Source organism: Vanellus vanellus (assembly GCF_965231255.1).
Source record: "Vanellus vanellus genome assembly, chromosome: 8".
NCBI lineage: Eukaryota > Metazoa > Chordata > Aves > Charadriiformes > Charadriidae > Vanellus > Vanellus vanellus.
Genome location: NC_138913.1, coordinates 21560820 through 21575152, shown reverse-complemented (window position 1 = coordinate 21575152; position 14333 = coordinate 21560820). Strand labels below are relative to the sequence as shown.

Sequence of the window (14333 nt, the reverse complement as noted above, 5' to 3'; positions counted from 1 at the left end):
CCGTCTAAACATTTGGTAGCCACAAACATTCTTGGGCAAAATCTCCTTCCACATGAAAACATTTCCTTGCCAATTATTTAAGGGAAGCGCTCAGACTGAACAGCAACCTTTATGAACGTGAAATGTCAGTGTGCTGCCAGCAAAAGGTAACACACAGTTAAATAGTCCAGAGCAAATAAAAGCTGCAGGACCTTATCGTCATCTCTGTCAGTTTGGTAACTATTCATCTGTACCAACGTCACCAAGACCAGAATTTGATCAGATTTGATGCCTCCTAAAAGTCACATTTTATATATATATAAATTTATGTATATAAATTTAAATATGGTCAACACTACCCAGTCCTGAAATTAAATGCCTTTTTCCCACGGAGGATATGTAACTAACCTCCATTTTCCATAGCAAACCATGAGATCTTTTTAAAAATGTGACCAAACTTCTATTTAAATGCTGCAATTACTTCTTGGCACTATCTGACATGCAACTTGTCTAAGCTGTTCGCTGAACCCTGAAGCTGGTTATTTACTAAGGATCTTTAGAAAGCGCTTTTTTTTTTTTTCCCCCTTCCGACCAAGACTTGTATCCCCCACCTTGAATACAAATTCATGGAAATGGGTGGTGCAGACAGCTTTGCCAGCAAGCAGGCAGTTGTTATTTTAATTATTATTTCTTTGTGGAAATCTGTAGTTACCTTAAAATAATAATTTAATCCCTCCCAACAATAGTTTTCCCGGTTTTGTTTTTAAGACGGGAGCACGTATGCTTATAACTACACATTTATTACAGACCATCAGTTAAAGCCTGTGCGAGAACGCAGAGTCGTTAATAAGAAACTCCCACTTGCATCTGCCAGCTTGGAGAAGCTCCTTACTCAGACACATTATCATACATACGCAATTAAACGTGCAGCAGAAGAAACCTGAAGTGGTCATCTCTGAGGCTCTGAGAAATCTCATGCCGAACACTGAATCCAGAAGTTTTTCTACCTGTTTGCTTCCATGCAATTCCCAGACTTCTTGTGCTGGGATCACTTATCTTCTTAGTGGATCTCCCACTACGTTTATATTTGAAAGGTCTGTGGTTTCCCAAAATACATTATTTGGTTTGCTTCAGAAGTCCTCGTGGTAACTCCCTCGAATGTAAATCTTCAGAAAGCGAAAGCCAAAACACAACTGCCTTGGAGAGCCAAAGCCAGGGCAGAACGAGGCAGATCATTGTCCTGCACAACCTGGCAGGTCACCTCACCAAAGAGGGCAGGTGAAACCCTACACCAGTTGACAACTTGTTCCAACCCTTCTGCTTGAAAATGTGTGTACAGGGAGGGATTGCTGCTTATGTCTAGCAGATAAACGTGAAGCCTTAGAAACCACACTGGTTTAGATTCAAAACGAGAAAGTTGCATACAATTAGCCTGGAATTCTGCAAGATGCTGCAACAAATCACTCGGAGTGTCACGCTCGTGGATCACCCCTTTTTCAAGTCCCTGCTTACTAGTTTTGAATCTCTTTCCCTATTGAATTCACGCTTGACACAGCTCCATTTGAGGAACAAGGAGACTGCTGATCCATCATCCTTAGTATCAACACCTTTAAAGCAAAATAAAACCTCCTCCTCTTTGCAACTCCCCTTTTCCATTACCCTGACATTCTGCAGGAAAAAGAATGCAGCAGCTAGAAGCATCACACAAACATCGCATGCTCTGGACATCTGGCGCATATCCACATGTTCGCCAAGATATTATTTTAAATCAGGCTTGTGGGGAACTGGGTGGCCAGGGCGCTGTGACTGTTTATACACACCCAGCTATGTGCACGAGTTTCCTCCCGGGTTTGTGTGCCTGTAAAAGGACTCCTGGACAGCCTATTTGTATCCTTTGGCTGCAGGGAACAAGTAACTGGAAAGGGTGGGACCATGCGGGTAGCAAGAACTTTGGAAAAAATAAAAATAAAAAATTGAATAGACTCCTGGGTGTCTGGGAAGGCTACTGCTGTGCCTGGCATCTGGAGTGCCACCCGCTCCTCTGTTTGGGCAGAGGCACAAACTCACTCACCTTCAGGTTCCAGGTTGGGCCGTCCAACTTGCTGCAAACCTCAACACTTACCAACTGGTCCAGAACGCTTGCCCAGTAACAGCCTGTCCCGACACCTTAATCCTGCCCTCCACAACACCCTAAACCTCCCCAGCGCCTGCCCATCCTTGCGCCACTCGAGGGAGCCAGGCGGGCAGCTGGACTGGAAACCCACCAGCCGTGAAAGGGGAGCTGACCTGCATGAGCCTCCCAATATCTCAGCAGGCACATGGGAAGAGTGGTGTCAGAACAGAAAATGACTTATTTTGCCAGCTTACAGTATTTTAGAGGGTCTGTGCAACTGTGACACAACTGTATGATGAATCCTGTCTTCAAGTTCACAGAGCTCCTTCCCCGGCTATTTGGAGATGACATCTTCCTTAGGGTTATATAGCCCTTCAAAATTATTTTTCAATACAACAATAAACAACTCATCACCGTGACTGCATTAAAAAAAAGGTCAATTTTTGCAAGAGCTGAGCACAAAACTATAGCAGTCTGAACAACTATGGGCTTTGCTATTTTTTAAAGCAAAATTAACTTCTTTTTCCATCCCCCTATCAATACAATTCTCTATGCACATAAATATCACCACATACAAAATCAAAAAATATTATGTTCGCTCTCAGCAAACAGAATGATTTACTGTTATTTCTACTGAAACCAGGACTACGCTCAAAGAACATGATGGAGTTTAGAGCATCAGATGGATCGATCGATCTTCAGTCTCTCTGTTAATTTTATTTTCCAGTAGCCGTTTGAGGGTATTCATGCAGTCATCTAAAGAAAGCTCTGCGACTGAAATCTAGTTAACAATGTCTTTTGATGTTTTACTACAGAGCAATTCTTTATAGATAAGTTATAAATATCCAGGAAAGTAGCACATTAAAAAGAAAATACTGAAAACCTTAGGTTTCCTGGCCTTGGCATGTGTTGCTTTTGATCTGCCTGAGCAACTATTACTTTGTCGATACGAGGAGCGCACATTGACCAAGGGCAATGTATGTCCATGAATTTTTACTGACTGCAAATTTCGCTCTGCACAGGCTAAACCACACTGACAGAATGTAAGACCTTATATGCATTTTCTGTGCTGTTCTGCACAACACGTGAGGAATGCTAATCAGCATTTGAAAGGAAACATGGGCTTTCAAAGAAGACCCACCGAAATGCAAAATGGGAATATATATTCCCCTACCAAAAAGTCCAGTAGAACTTGTGAGTCATCTGGAAGCAAGCAACTCCCACTCCTTTCCCCCCACGCCATTTCTAACTTAAAACACAATCATCCTCAAAGGATCAGGATCTTTCAGAATATTTTTCCTTTTAGTAATGGAATTAAGAACATAAACAACAAACAAACCTAAAGGCTAAATAAATCTGAGTAATAGTACATTTTCCTTCCCTGCACTGAATGTCAGTATTTCGAATTCATCACAGTTTGGTCACCGCAACTGCAGCCTGTCCCAGAAGAATCCTCGATTCACGCAGGCCTTCTTGGCGGTGCTCAAGTCCTGGTGGCACCGTGACCCATTTTAGTTCCTGCCTGGAAATGGATCCTGCACAACCGCAGGGCTCTGAGTGACGGTGAGGGACCGGGGGAGCATACAGAAGAGGGGGGGAAGGACTGCAGCACAGCCAGCCACACCGCCCTGCCTCCGACACGAAGCAGCTTCGAGACAGGAGAACAGACAGCTAGACAGGCAAGGTGTGGGGGACCGCAGAGACAAAGGAGCTGGGGAGAGGAGTGAGAACAGAAAGAGGAAAAAAATGGGACAAAGAGCCTGAGATATTCATAAGAAAGATCAGTTCTTGATCCTCAGCACAGGCAACTTGAAAACATCCAGTCCGATGCAATGGGAGAAAGAGTAAGTTTATTTATACTGTGTTTTCATCCTAATTGGCACATCTTGCCTTCATCTAGCTGTGCTGGTCCACTTAAGGAAGCAGTGAGCCCAAGGTAACCTAACAACGTAACAAATCGCCAGGCACTCTGTTTATTCAGAAATATCAACCGTGTTAACTCCAACAAGCACAGGAACAAGAAGGACACCCATCCCTCATAAAATGCAAACAAAAAGAAGGGAGGAAAGCAAGCAGCGTAATGAGTTTGGCTTTTACATCTCATTAAGAGCTTACGTAGGCTCTCCCCCCCCCTCCCCGCCACTGCTCCCCTGCCTTACGAACGCCTTTAGCATCCATGCAAAACCTTGTCCTTGCGGTGCTGCCCCCTCGGACACCAGACAGGCGAACTTAGTGAACCTGGCAGTCAGGCTGGAGACCTAAACAGCTCAGCTGTAATCTTTAATAAAAATATAAACTGTTCACCACCTCTTCCAAAAACCAAAAGCTTCCTGCTTGCTGTGAACAAGGTCTCTTTATTGAGAGATTTACTTTTAATTTTAAACAGCTCCGCAGCATTATCCTTAGCAGAAAAAAAAAGAGCCAGGAGATTTTTGAGCTATTCAGTCAACTGCCTGGTAGGGTTTCTCATTGAAATTAGCTTCTCCTAGCAGCATCGCATGAGAATCGCCGGTTTGCATCTCTTCCACAAGTCATTTCACATTTTTAAAGGAGTGAGAAAGTGGTGATTTCATTTGATCAGAAAACAGAAAGCCACAAAAGTCACCACTGCTGGTGAAGACCCTTAATATCAGCATTTCCCAGTATTCGTTGTGCTACGGGCGCTGGCTGCACGTTTCAACAGCTCGGTATTCCATCCTTTGCTTTTTTAATTTCTTTTTAATCTTATAAGGGAAAAGAGTGGCAGTTCCCATCTCAAAAAACTCAAAAAATTTATTATACTAAACATGTAGAATAGCGAGCTGAATTCAGCATTCAAAATTCTTAAAATGTCACAACATTGAAATACTTCACTAGGAGATAGAAATTTTTACTTGGTCAAAAGCCTGAAATTTAGCTTCTCTCTTCAAAAAAAACCCAAACAAAAGCTATAAAAAACAGGACCTTTTTCAAAGGAAGCAGAAAAAATACTTTTTCAAATGCTTTTTGATCCTACTTTGAATGCAAAAGCTTATTTTCATTTAAATATTTTTCTACAGTATTGGAACTGAAGAGTTTCTAAACAAAGGGGGAAAGTAAACTGCCTTATTTCATTATCTCCAGGAGTAAAATGGCAAGAGCAAACAAACAAACACCTGTGGCTTTCAACTGCACTTTTTATTTCACTGCAATGCATTTCTTCAATTTTGTGCTGAATATACCAGTAACTGATTTCTCATTGCTTTCTGTCCCTCTCCAAATGCATACCTTGCTGGCACCAATGCAAGCAAACGTACAAATATTCAGATTTCTGATTCTGACATTAAAACCTGTGTTCTAAAAATTCTGTATATTTTCTTCAGATTATACAGTTGCATATTTGGAAGGTCGATTTGAGACTGCTGTTAGGAGAATGGATTTCCTGGTCCCTTGCATACTTATCATCCCTACCGAATTTAACTCAAAGATGCCCCCCTTGCAAAGAATTTCAGCAAATTCCCCAGAATAGGACCCAAAAGCACCACTCACATCTAAAGAACCAGGCTAAAATTATTTTTTTCTATCAAATATTGGAAAGCACAAGCATAGATAGCAAGAACAATAAAGCCGTTTACAGACCTTCAGTGTGGGAAGTTACATTTTTATGAGCGAAACAGGGAAAGAGCGTTATTAAAGGATGAGCTTGGCTCTAATCTGAAATTAGAAATTGCTGCAAAGAAACCAAGGTAGCTTTACATTAGTGTAAGGAAGGTGCAAGATCAAAACCAAGACTGTGGCAATGCTCTATCATGACATGATTTCTTTATAATGAAATATAGTGAAAGAAAATGAGTGGCACAAGGATTTTAATGCACCCCAGACACACATTTACAATGATTGAACAGATCAGTACTTGTAAAACCCAAGGGTCCAACTTTACAAATCTTTACTCCAGCAAGCAGTTTCACTGAAATCAATGGGATTATTTGCATATGTAAGGACTATTTATCTCGGTTGAGATTTGTAGGTTTAGGCCACACATTTCTATGTAGATCTTCTATGCAGCAGAATATACAAAGTCATATGAAGAACAGGAGAACACCGGCACCTTGGAGTTAATTTTCATTTGCACCGGTACGGTTTTCTCCAGCCCTCTGAAGCATTTGATAGACTGGGCATGTTTCATAATTGGAAACGTTGGCAAAAATACAAATTTCCTGACATGAAGAACTGCTACTCATGGATAATAAACAAAATCAATTCTTATTTGCATATTCAATCAGATTTCAGTTTGCATATTAAAGCATAAGATGTTAGAATTTTCACACGGTAGATGGATCCCACTCACTTATTCATGCATATATGCATCCACTAATCCTTACACATGCCAAAATCAGTCAGAAATACTCTCTTTGCTAGGCATTCATAGCACAAAAACACTGTCCCTGCTGCTGTTCTCAACCTTCTCTTTTCATATAGCGTATGACAGCATTTTCCTGCAGCTTTCTCCCAAGACTCTGTAATAACCCCTGTTCTCTATTAGTCTTCTTTTCAACTAGGCAAAGTGATAGTTTGAATTTTCAAATCATAATTTAAAAGGGATGCTGTCAACTGTATGTGTAAAGAACAAAAAACACTGGACCAGATTTTCAAAGGAGCTTCAGCGTGGACTTGACAATTTTGCTTGTAACTGTCACTGCAAAATTGAATGTTAATATTGAAGTGTTCTGGACTACAGCTAAAATCTGATATTTAGACTATGCATGCCTATTTTTCACATGCCTCTACTAGGAAACAGAATTCCATTATACTTATATAGTCCAGTACTATCAAAATATACAGTATTAGTATTGTCCCATACACCATAAGTCTAATGATAAATGATAGCCCTGTAAGCTGCGCTCTCAGGTGCGGAATGCCTGCAACGTCTTGTGGGACTTGAAGGCAATCAGTGCTGTGAGCGATTAGATAACAGGTTTGCCGGTCTTGTAGCCAGTTTGACAGTCTGGATATCTAATTTGCATATAGAAGAGTGTCATATTCAAATGTATATAATTTTGTGCATTAAATTAAAAATTCAACCGAAACCCTGTGCTTGAAACCCTAGCTAGCTGCAAATAAGAAATGTTTTCATGTAATTAGAGAAAAAAATATGAAAGATCATCAAAACTAAACCGCAATCTGCTGCAGCAGCCTTTACTAGGTCAAGCACAGAGGACTGAAAGAGTAGAACTGCCTAGGGTCTCCAAAATAATCAGGTATAAACAGAAATGGTATTTCACTCTCCCAGATGAGTGAAACGCAAAAATCAGCCAGCATGAAGATGAAAGCTCATACACCATCTCTAAAGTAAAGCCAGCTCTGATCAATTGAAACGTTGTTAGCAGCAGGTTAAGGAGGTATTTATTTAACAACGGGACGGAATCTAATTGACTTTGCAGGAGAGGAGAGCGAGCAGGCAGGCGAGCAAGCACCAACTCATTCCTCTTCTTGAATGTTACGCAGCTCTTTAGGGAAGGAGGCAGAAGCACAATCCCGTGCTTCCCAAGTGCGTATTTTGCCCTCTCTAAACACCAAGGGCATATTTGTGTCCATGTGCCGGGTCACCCCTACAAAGGGCCGAGCTGCTGGCGGCCCTGGCTCTGTCCCCTCGCGTTGCCCAGGGCGGCTGTGCTGTTCTGCTTCTGCAGAATGCCTCCCAGCGTCCTCACATCGTGCTGCAGCACAGCTCCGCTCCCAGCTACAGGAGTCAAACCCTCCTCTGTTTTTCTAGCTGTAAAGAATTTAAACTATCCATATAAATAACCAGAAAATAAGGGTTTGACCCAGTTACACATCTTAAGGCTCCTTGCATTCATTTGCTAATGCTAAATGTAATGGAAATCACAGCTTTCCTAAAAAACAGGCAGAAGAGAGGAGAGATTTTGTGGTTAGGTTCCTACCTGCTTGGTTAGTTGTCACAGTGACTGACACGGCTTGGTCCTGGCTGGGATTCTGCTTGGACACTCCATTCACCGCCCAGACTTCAAAGGTGTAGTTAGTGTGTGCCAGGAGGTCAGTAATGGAGACTTTGGTGGTTTTCAAGCCGTTCTGCTGGGGGCTGAAGTGCACACCGCTGCCACAGGACCGGCAGCGGCTGAGGTCGCCGGCACCGCACCTCTTGCATACCACGTTATAGGAGATGTCTTCCCGACCACCTTTATTCTGGGGGGCGGTCCACTCCAAGTTCACCGATGTCTCATTGACATTGGAGATCAGGTTCTGGGGAGCAGACGGAGGGCCTAAAAAGAAAAAGTCCACATGTTTTTAGTAACTGGAAAAACCTCACATGCTATCTTCAGACTTAGTATCCTGGGTGATAGCGAGCATGTGCAACTCCCAGTGAAGTCAAGGACAGTGGAGACCACACGGACTTTTACTTCTCTGTTCTTAATGAAGGTGAATAATTGACTGGTAAGTCAAACTCTGACCTCTTCATCTGAAGAATTAACAGTGTTTTCCAGCTTTAAATGAGCCTGAAAGCCCAGTATTGCAATTAAAGAAGAGTGGGTTTTTTTGCTTTCACTACTTGTACTTGTGATGAAAAGCCTAAAATTTACATATTTTACATTCATTTTTCCGTGATCTCCTGAGCAAAGCATCAAATGCACAAACTCCTGCTTTACCTGAGATTTTCAAGGTCCTTCATTACCTATGGACAGACTCTCATTGAAATTGTTCATCTGATATTTTTTTCTTAAGAATAGAAGTGCAATATTTTCCCAACGAGTCAATGTCAGATCCCATTCAGTGAACACTGAAGCCCATCAAGCAGGGAGCTGGACATGACACTTTGGGGTGCAGGAGAGAGATGTGAGTAGAGAGTTGGACACAGAACTAAGGCTTTGAAGGAGGGAGAATAAAGGTTACAATAGGGGGAATGCTGGAGAACATGAAAGAATTGGGGAGGAAAATACAGTGAGCAGCTGAAAGAAGAGCTGATACAAGAAAACGGGTCAGGAACAAGCGAGCATACAGAAAGCCTGGAAATAAGGCTGAATCAGAGACGCAAGGTCAGTTCTTGCACCACCGGGACAGGAGACTTTAAGACTCGTAAACACGCTGCCAAACAGTTCCCAGCTGCTTCCAGCATGGGCACTATGAGATCTGGGGACAGAGCCGAAGGCAGGCTGGGGAGGACATCCCTGGGCAGGAGAAGGGCAGAGCTGGGCACAGGGAAGGGGCAGTAGGAGCAGAGCAGAGCCCGCAGGAGGCAGCTCCTCCAGGCACCTTCTGCTACCCACTGGGACTGTAATGGTCAGTTCTGCCCGACCAGGCAAACTGCCTCCAGCAGTGCCCTGCCTTGCTCTGTAACCAACGCACGGGTAGAAATCTTATTTATATGCTTAAATCCCCACAGGCCCGAAAACAATGGGCTCACTGAAAATGCAGAAGAGCTAATCCTGTGACTCTTAATGTAATTTCAATACAGTTGAGGCGAGACACACTTTTCGTACCCTTAAATTTAACAAGGATGATTCAGAGCAACCCCATGAAACAGATGGGTATGTCATACGTCACAAAAAGCTTCACTGATCACGGAAAGGCAGCCTATTCTGGGGTAGAGCGCAAAGGTGCTCTGACTACGCATGCAGTACTTTGGGACAGGACATAAGCTAAATACCATATCGAATAGAAATGAAACAGAGAGTGGGAACAAAGCTTGCAAAATGTAACGATACAAACTGGAATACAGTAAAAATAGCAGTCCGTAGGAATTACTCATAGCTAAGGTTTAAATACAAATATTATTACCAGAAAAGTACTGGAAATATTTCTGTAGAAAGCCACAAATTCAATTTTTATTCAAGACACAGGAAAGCTTATGAAAGCTCCTTAAATTTTATCAAAATAAATTTGACGGTTGGAATTCAAAAAAAGTTCAACCAAGATCTCCTGGCAGAAAAGGAAGGGAAAAAGAAAGTTCTGGCAAGTTTCATTCCAGGTTTTCCATTCCTGTTATTTGTCAAATGTTATGAAACTGGGGAAAATAAAAAAATAAAAAAATCAGCCAGCACCAATAGCTTCATTAAGTGCATAAATACATCAATCATAATCTCTCATATGCCAAAGGTACAAAACCAGCCATCAGGTTAAGATGGGAAGCAAATACATTACGGTGAAATTCTGCTGAAATTACTAAGTAACTCAAGTGTAGCAGCGAAGAGGTTAAGCCATTAAGAAGTGACTATGGTGAAGATTAATTCTGGCTGCCTCGACTCATCAGGTGCATCTAAAAGGAAGCCCGAGCACGCTGTGGAGGACAAGGTTTTGAGGGCTGCATCATGTCCTTGGGTCTGCGCTTGAAGCTCCAGGATGTAACACATGTTCAACAGGAGACAGGAATTTTAGGAGAGGCAGGTAGGTTAAGAAAAGAGTCTTAAATTACTTAGAGGTCAAAGGTATCTACTTAACTTCAGTACCTAAATGAAAGGCCTCTGCTGCAAGAGTAGCTGAGCAAGGATTGTTTCGCTGTGCTCACTTCAGAAATACAAAATTAATATATTCGTTTTGAAAAGAGGGAAATCCTCTCTTCCAGCCAAACCTTTGAAACAGTCTCTGAGTTAATCAGGGCTGACAGGTAGAATTACTGCAAGGAGAAGAGAGAGCCCGGGCCAGCCCCTGCGACGGGGAGCCCTCCCGCCGGCTGCACCACCGGGCTGCCATTCATGACTTTTATTTATACACTGGCAGCATTTAGGACTCCTAAGGACAAAACCCTTTTCCTCAAAGATCAGTTACCAAACACAGTAAGAGACGTTTCCTGCTCCAAAAATGATTAGAGGCTAGCAGAGAAAGAAAAGGGAAAGAAAGTGGTTTTAATCTCTGTTCATCACATGGAAACTGAGGTAGAGAGAGATGCGGCAAGATGACAAAGGCACACAAAACATGCCTTGCACATTTGGGCATCGGTCACAACTCTCTCAAGTCTCAGCCCAGTGCCTCTGCCCCGTAACCAACCCTTCTTCCCCCAAAAGCTGGGTTTGCCAGCTCCCCAGGGCAGGAGAAAGCGATCTCTGCTTAGCCTGCAAATACACGAGTCTCCTTTTCAAAAGCACACTCCAAGTGCAATGAGGTGGAAGACACTCCTGAAATCATGAACTCAAGTGGCAGCACAGGAACTGCTGAGCAGGAACTGATCTAAACCACATCTACTCCAAAATCCCCAAACTGCCTCTTTTCAGGGCAGGCAGGTGCACAAGGTGACATTTGTCCCTCCGCACAGTCAAGGAGGCAGGAGAACAAACAAAAGCTTCTGGAGGAAACCAGCAGCCGCAGTAGACTGCAGCCCAAGTCCACGCTGCGCAGCGAAGGTCTGACCTCGTCAGAGCGGCTGCGGGAGCTGGTGGGAGCTGAGGACATCTGCCCTCCCAGAGTCGGCTCAGTACCTACCTGGCAGCAGCAAGCCCTGAACAGAAACTGCTCCTGGGGGAAACAGCAAAAGCTTTAACAGCGACAAAAGGCAGAAAACGTTTTCTTACAGAGCGTTCACTTGCTGTGATCACACAAGTGAGCACATTGACTCGGAGCACGGCCAGAAGAGCTGAGATAAGGTGGTGTCAGCGCAAACACCTCCCATCCCTGAGCAACCCCTGGCTCTGCCAGGGCTGCCCTCGTTTCAGGGGGACATTCGTCAAGCAAAGTACTCCACACAAGGAAGGTTCCTACTGCCACAGTTACTGTCTGAAAGATATGCCTTTTAGCTCAGATACAGCAGCCAGTTTGGGGTTAAACTCAGACTTACTCTGATGTCCATTAAGATATTTTCCAAGGCTCTAGGTCCAGTTTCACGTGGGAAAATGTGCCAGAATGAATCAAGCTCCTCAGAAGCAAAAAGTCAGTAATTAGTATGTGGGACAGGGCATTGCAGTGTCTAAACAGAGACGCAATGAAGCGGAAAGCCAGGGAAGCAGATGCTTGCAGGTCACAGAGATGAGTGCACCACCTCCAGCATGAAAAGGAAGATGCGGGGGAGTCTCCAAACGGTGGGCTGACATTACAGTGAGGGGAAAAGCAATTTCTTTTCTTTATGGAGCACAGTCATCAATGGAGCTGTTGGCACTGGGAGTGGGGAATAGTTTCAGATTGATGGGCCCGGTTTCAGATGTTGAAACACAGGGCGTATCTGCTTCTTCAATGGTGATCAGGATTTGCTTTGTTTCTGACAGCAAAGCCGCTGCCGATAGATGAGACGAAAAACCTTTCAGGGCTGTGGCAGGCTGGAAGTGCCAGCGCTGTTCCCAGGATGAACCCAGCTAGCAGGATCCCGCAGGGACAGTGTCCTGCCAGCCAGACCACCACCCTCACACAAACCCTCTGTCCTCCAGCAGAAAAATCTAGCTACGGAGCAGATGAGAGGGGAGACAGGGAGCTGTGCATCTGATACTGGTGCCAACATCTGTGATTTTGTCCCCAGCCCCACGATTTACATCATTTTTCTTAAAATTCCTGCTGTTGGAAGACTGCTACTGCATGAGCCATTTGGCATTCTGGAAGCATGGAGCTTCCAGAAGGGCTTAAAAATGTGACAGTTCCTACAGAAAAAAAAAAAAAAAAAAAAAAACCCTAGACATTTTTATTTTGAAAACCAACTAATTTTACAGTTCATTTGATGGTGTTAGGAAGCCAGGCGGTCTCGCTTTCCCTGCCCAAGACAACAGAACCTGAGGGACAGAGATGCAGAGCTGCTCGCACTTCTCCCATCGGGGACTGCAGAGGACACGGTTTGACCACGGGACCTGAAAGCCGGATCCCTCACCCAGCCCATTTACTACCACCGTACGTGGACATGGGGGACTCCTCTGTGGGAACACAGGGAACGGAAGTTTTTAATTTTATTCCTTCCTGGGGCTCCATAAATCTTGCTTCACAATAAACACATCAAAATCAACTGAGCCATGAAGCAAATGGAAAGGCCCTGGGTGGAGCAGTTCATTGTGTGTGTCAGGGCTGAGGGAAACACTGAACAGTCTGTTTAGCAACAAATAATCTTTGTCAAGCTAATCTTGCTATCTTCCTCAACCCTCCTATTAGATTTACTTAAACATATTGGGCAATGCAGATTGTTTGGCTTTCTCTTGCTGCAATACGGTATAGCCTTTATATCTATCTGTCTCTTTCACCCACAGATAGACACATCTGACTGTCTTAAGGACAATGTTGTATCCTATGTCAAACGAATATTCAGGAAAACTAGAGCTTTTAAGGGGTTAATAGCACGAGCATTACTTGTACTAAACGGACTGATGTATTTTAGCACTCTTAATACAACCTCAGGCTGCATTTTAACTTTTCATCCATCAATATTTCTCTCTTCCTTCCCACAAAACACTCCAGCCCCTCTCCAGTCAGAAGCCTCCCGCGTGTCACGGCGAGACTGATAAAGGCCTGATGAAAACCATGACAAGGGCACATATCAACACCTGACCAGCTCCCTCCCACCTTCCAGACCACAGGACATCTCCGTGTGCTACATTACCTGTGTGCCAGCTCTCTCTGGATTATAGGTCTCTGTGGGCAGAGTTAAGGAGCCTCTGTGATTCATACCAGGGATCAAGTCCGGTCTGAGCACCAAAGGAAGTGACTCACGTACAGCTTCCGCAGGGAAGACCCAGTAACGAACTCGCTATCCGGGGCTGAACTAGCATATGTGGGGTGCAGATGGCAAGGGGCCATGGCTGTGAAGCAAAGCAGGCTGCAGACTAATAATGGGCATAATGACATTTCAGCAAAGCATTTATTTCCAAGGAGAATAATATTTTGCATTTAAATCAGCTGCCCTACACACTGAGGGACCATCAGAGGTTGTTGGCTCAACCATCAAGGGGTTGTTTGCCTGTTGTTCGGACACCGTCCTGCTGAGGAAGTTAACCCAAAGCCCCTTTCTTCTGCCACCAAAGGATAACAGTGCAAGTGCAGGAGGTTCAACCTAGTGGAACTGGCAAAATCGTTCCACCAAGGAAAAAGAAAGTCTATCCTGAATGCAAGGAACGATTTCAAAGGCAAATAGCACAAAGACGATTAGCTGCAACCGAGTGAATATTCCTGCTGCCCTCAGGGATCGGTCGCGCCCAGCCCTTCATGCATGCCAAAGGGAAAGTACAGGCACCAGGACCCTCGGCGTGCCCAGGGACAGTGTCTAACCAGGGTGCACCAGGACTGCAAGGTCAGCACCACCATGAAGCCAAGAGTCGAAAGAAGAGAACTTCTCCCCCAACAAACTCCACATACCACAAACCACGTC

General features: G+C 44.0%; 1 protein-coding gene across 1 annotated transcript in view; it reads right to left on the bottom strand.

The window, feature by feature from the left end:
• The window catches only part of EPHA4 (EPH receptor A4), a 102296-nt gene that overhangs the window by 35115 nt on the left and 52848 nt on the right, over nt 1–14333 (bottom strand). Inside the window, exon 5 of the mRNA XM_082487402.1 lies at nt 7993–8331. Coding sequence (XP_082343528.1) covers nt 7993–8331 — 339 coding nt within the window. The remainder of the gene's footprint in view (nt 1–7992; nt 8332–14333) is intronic.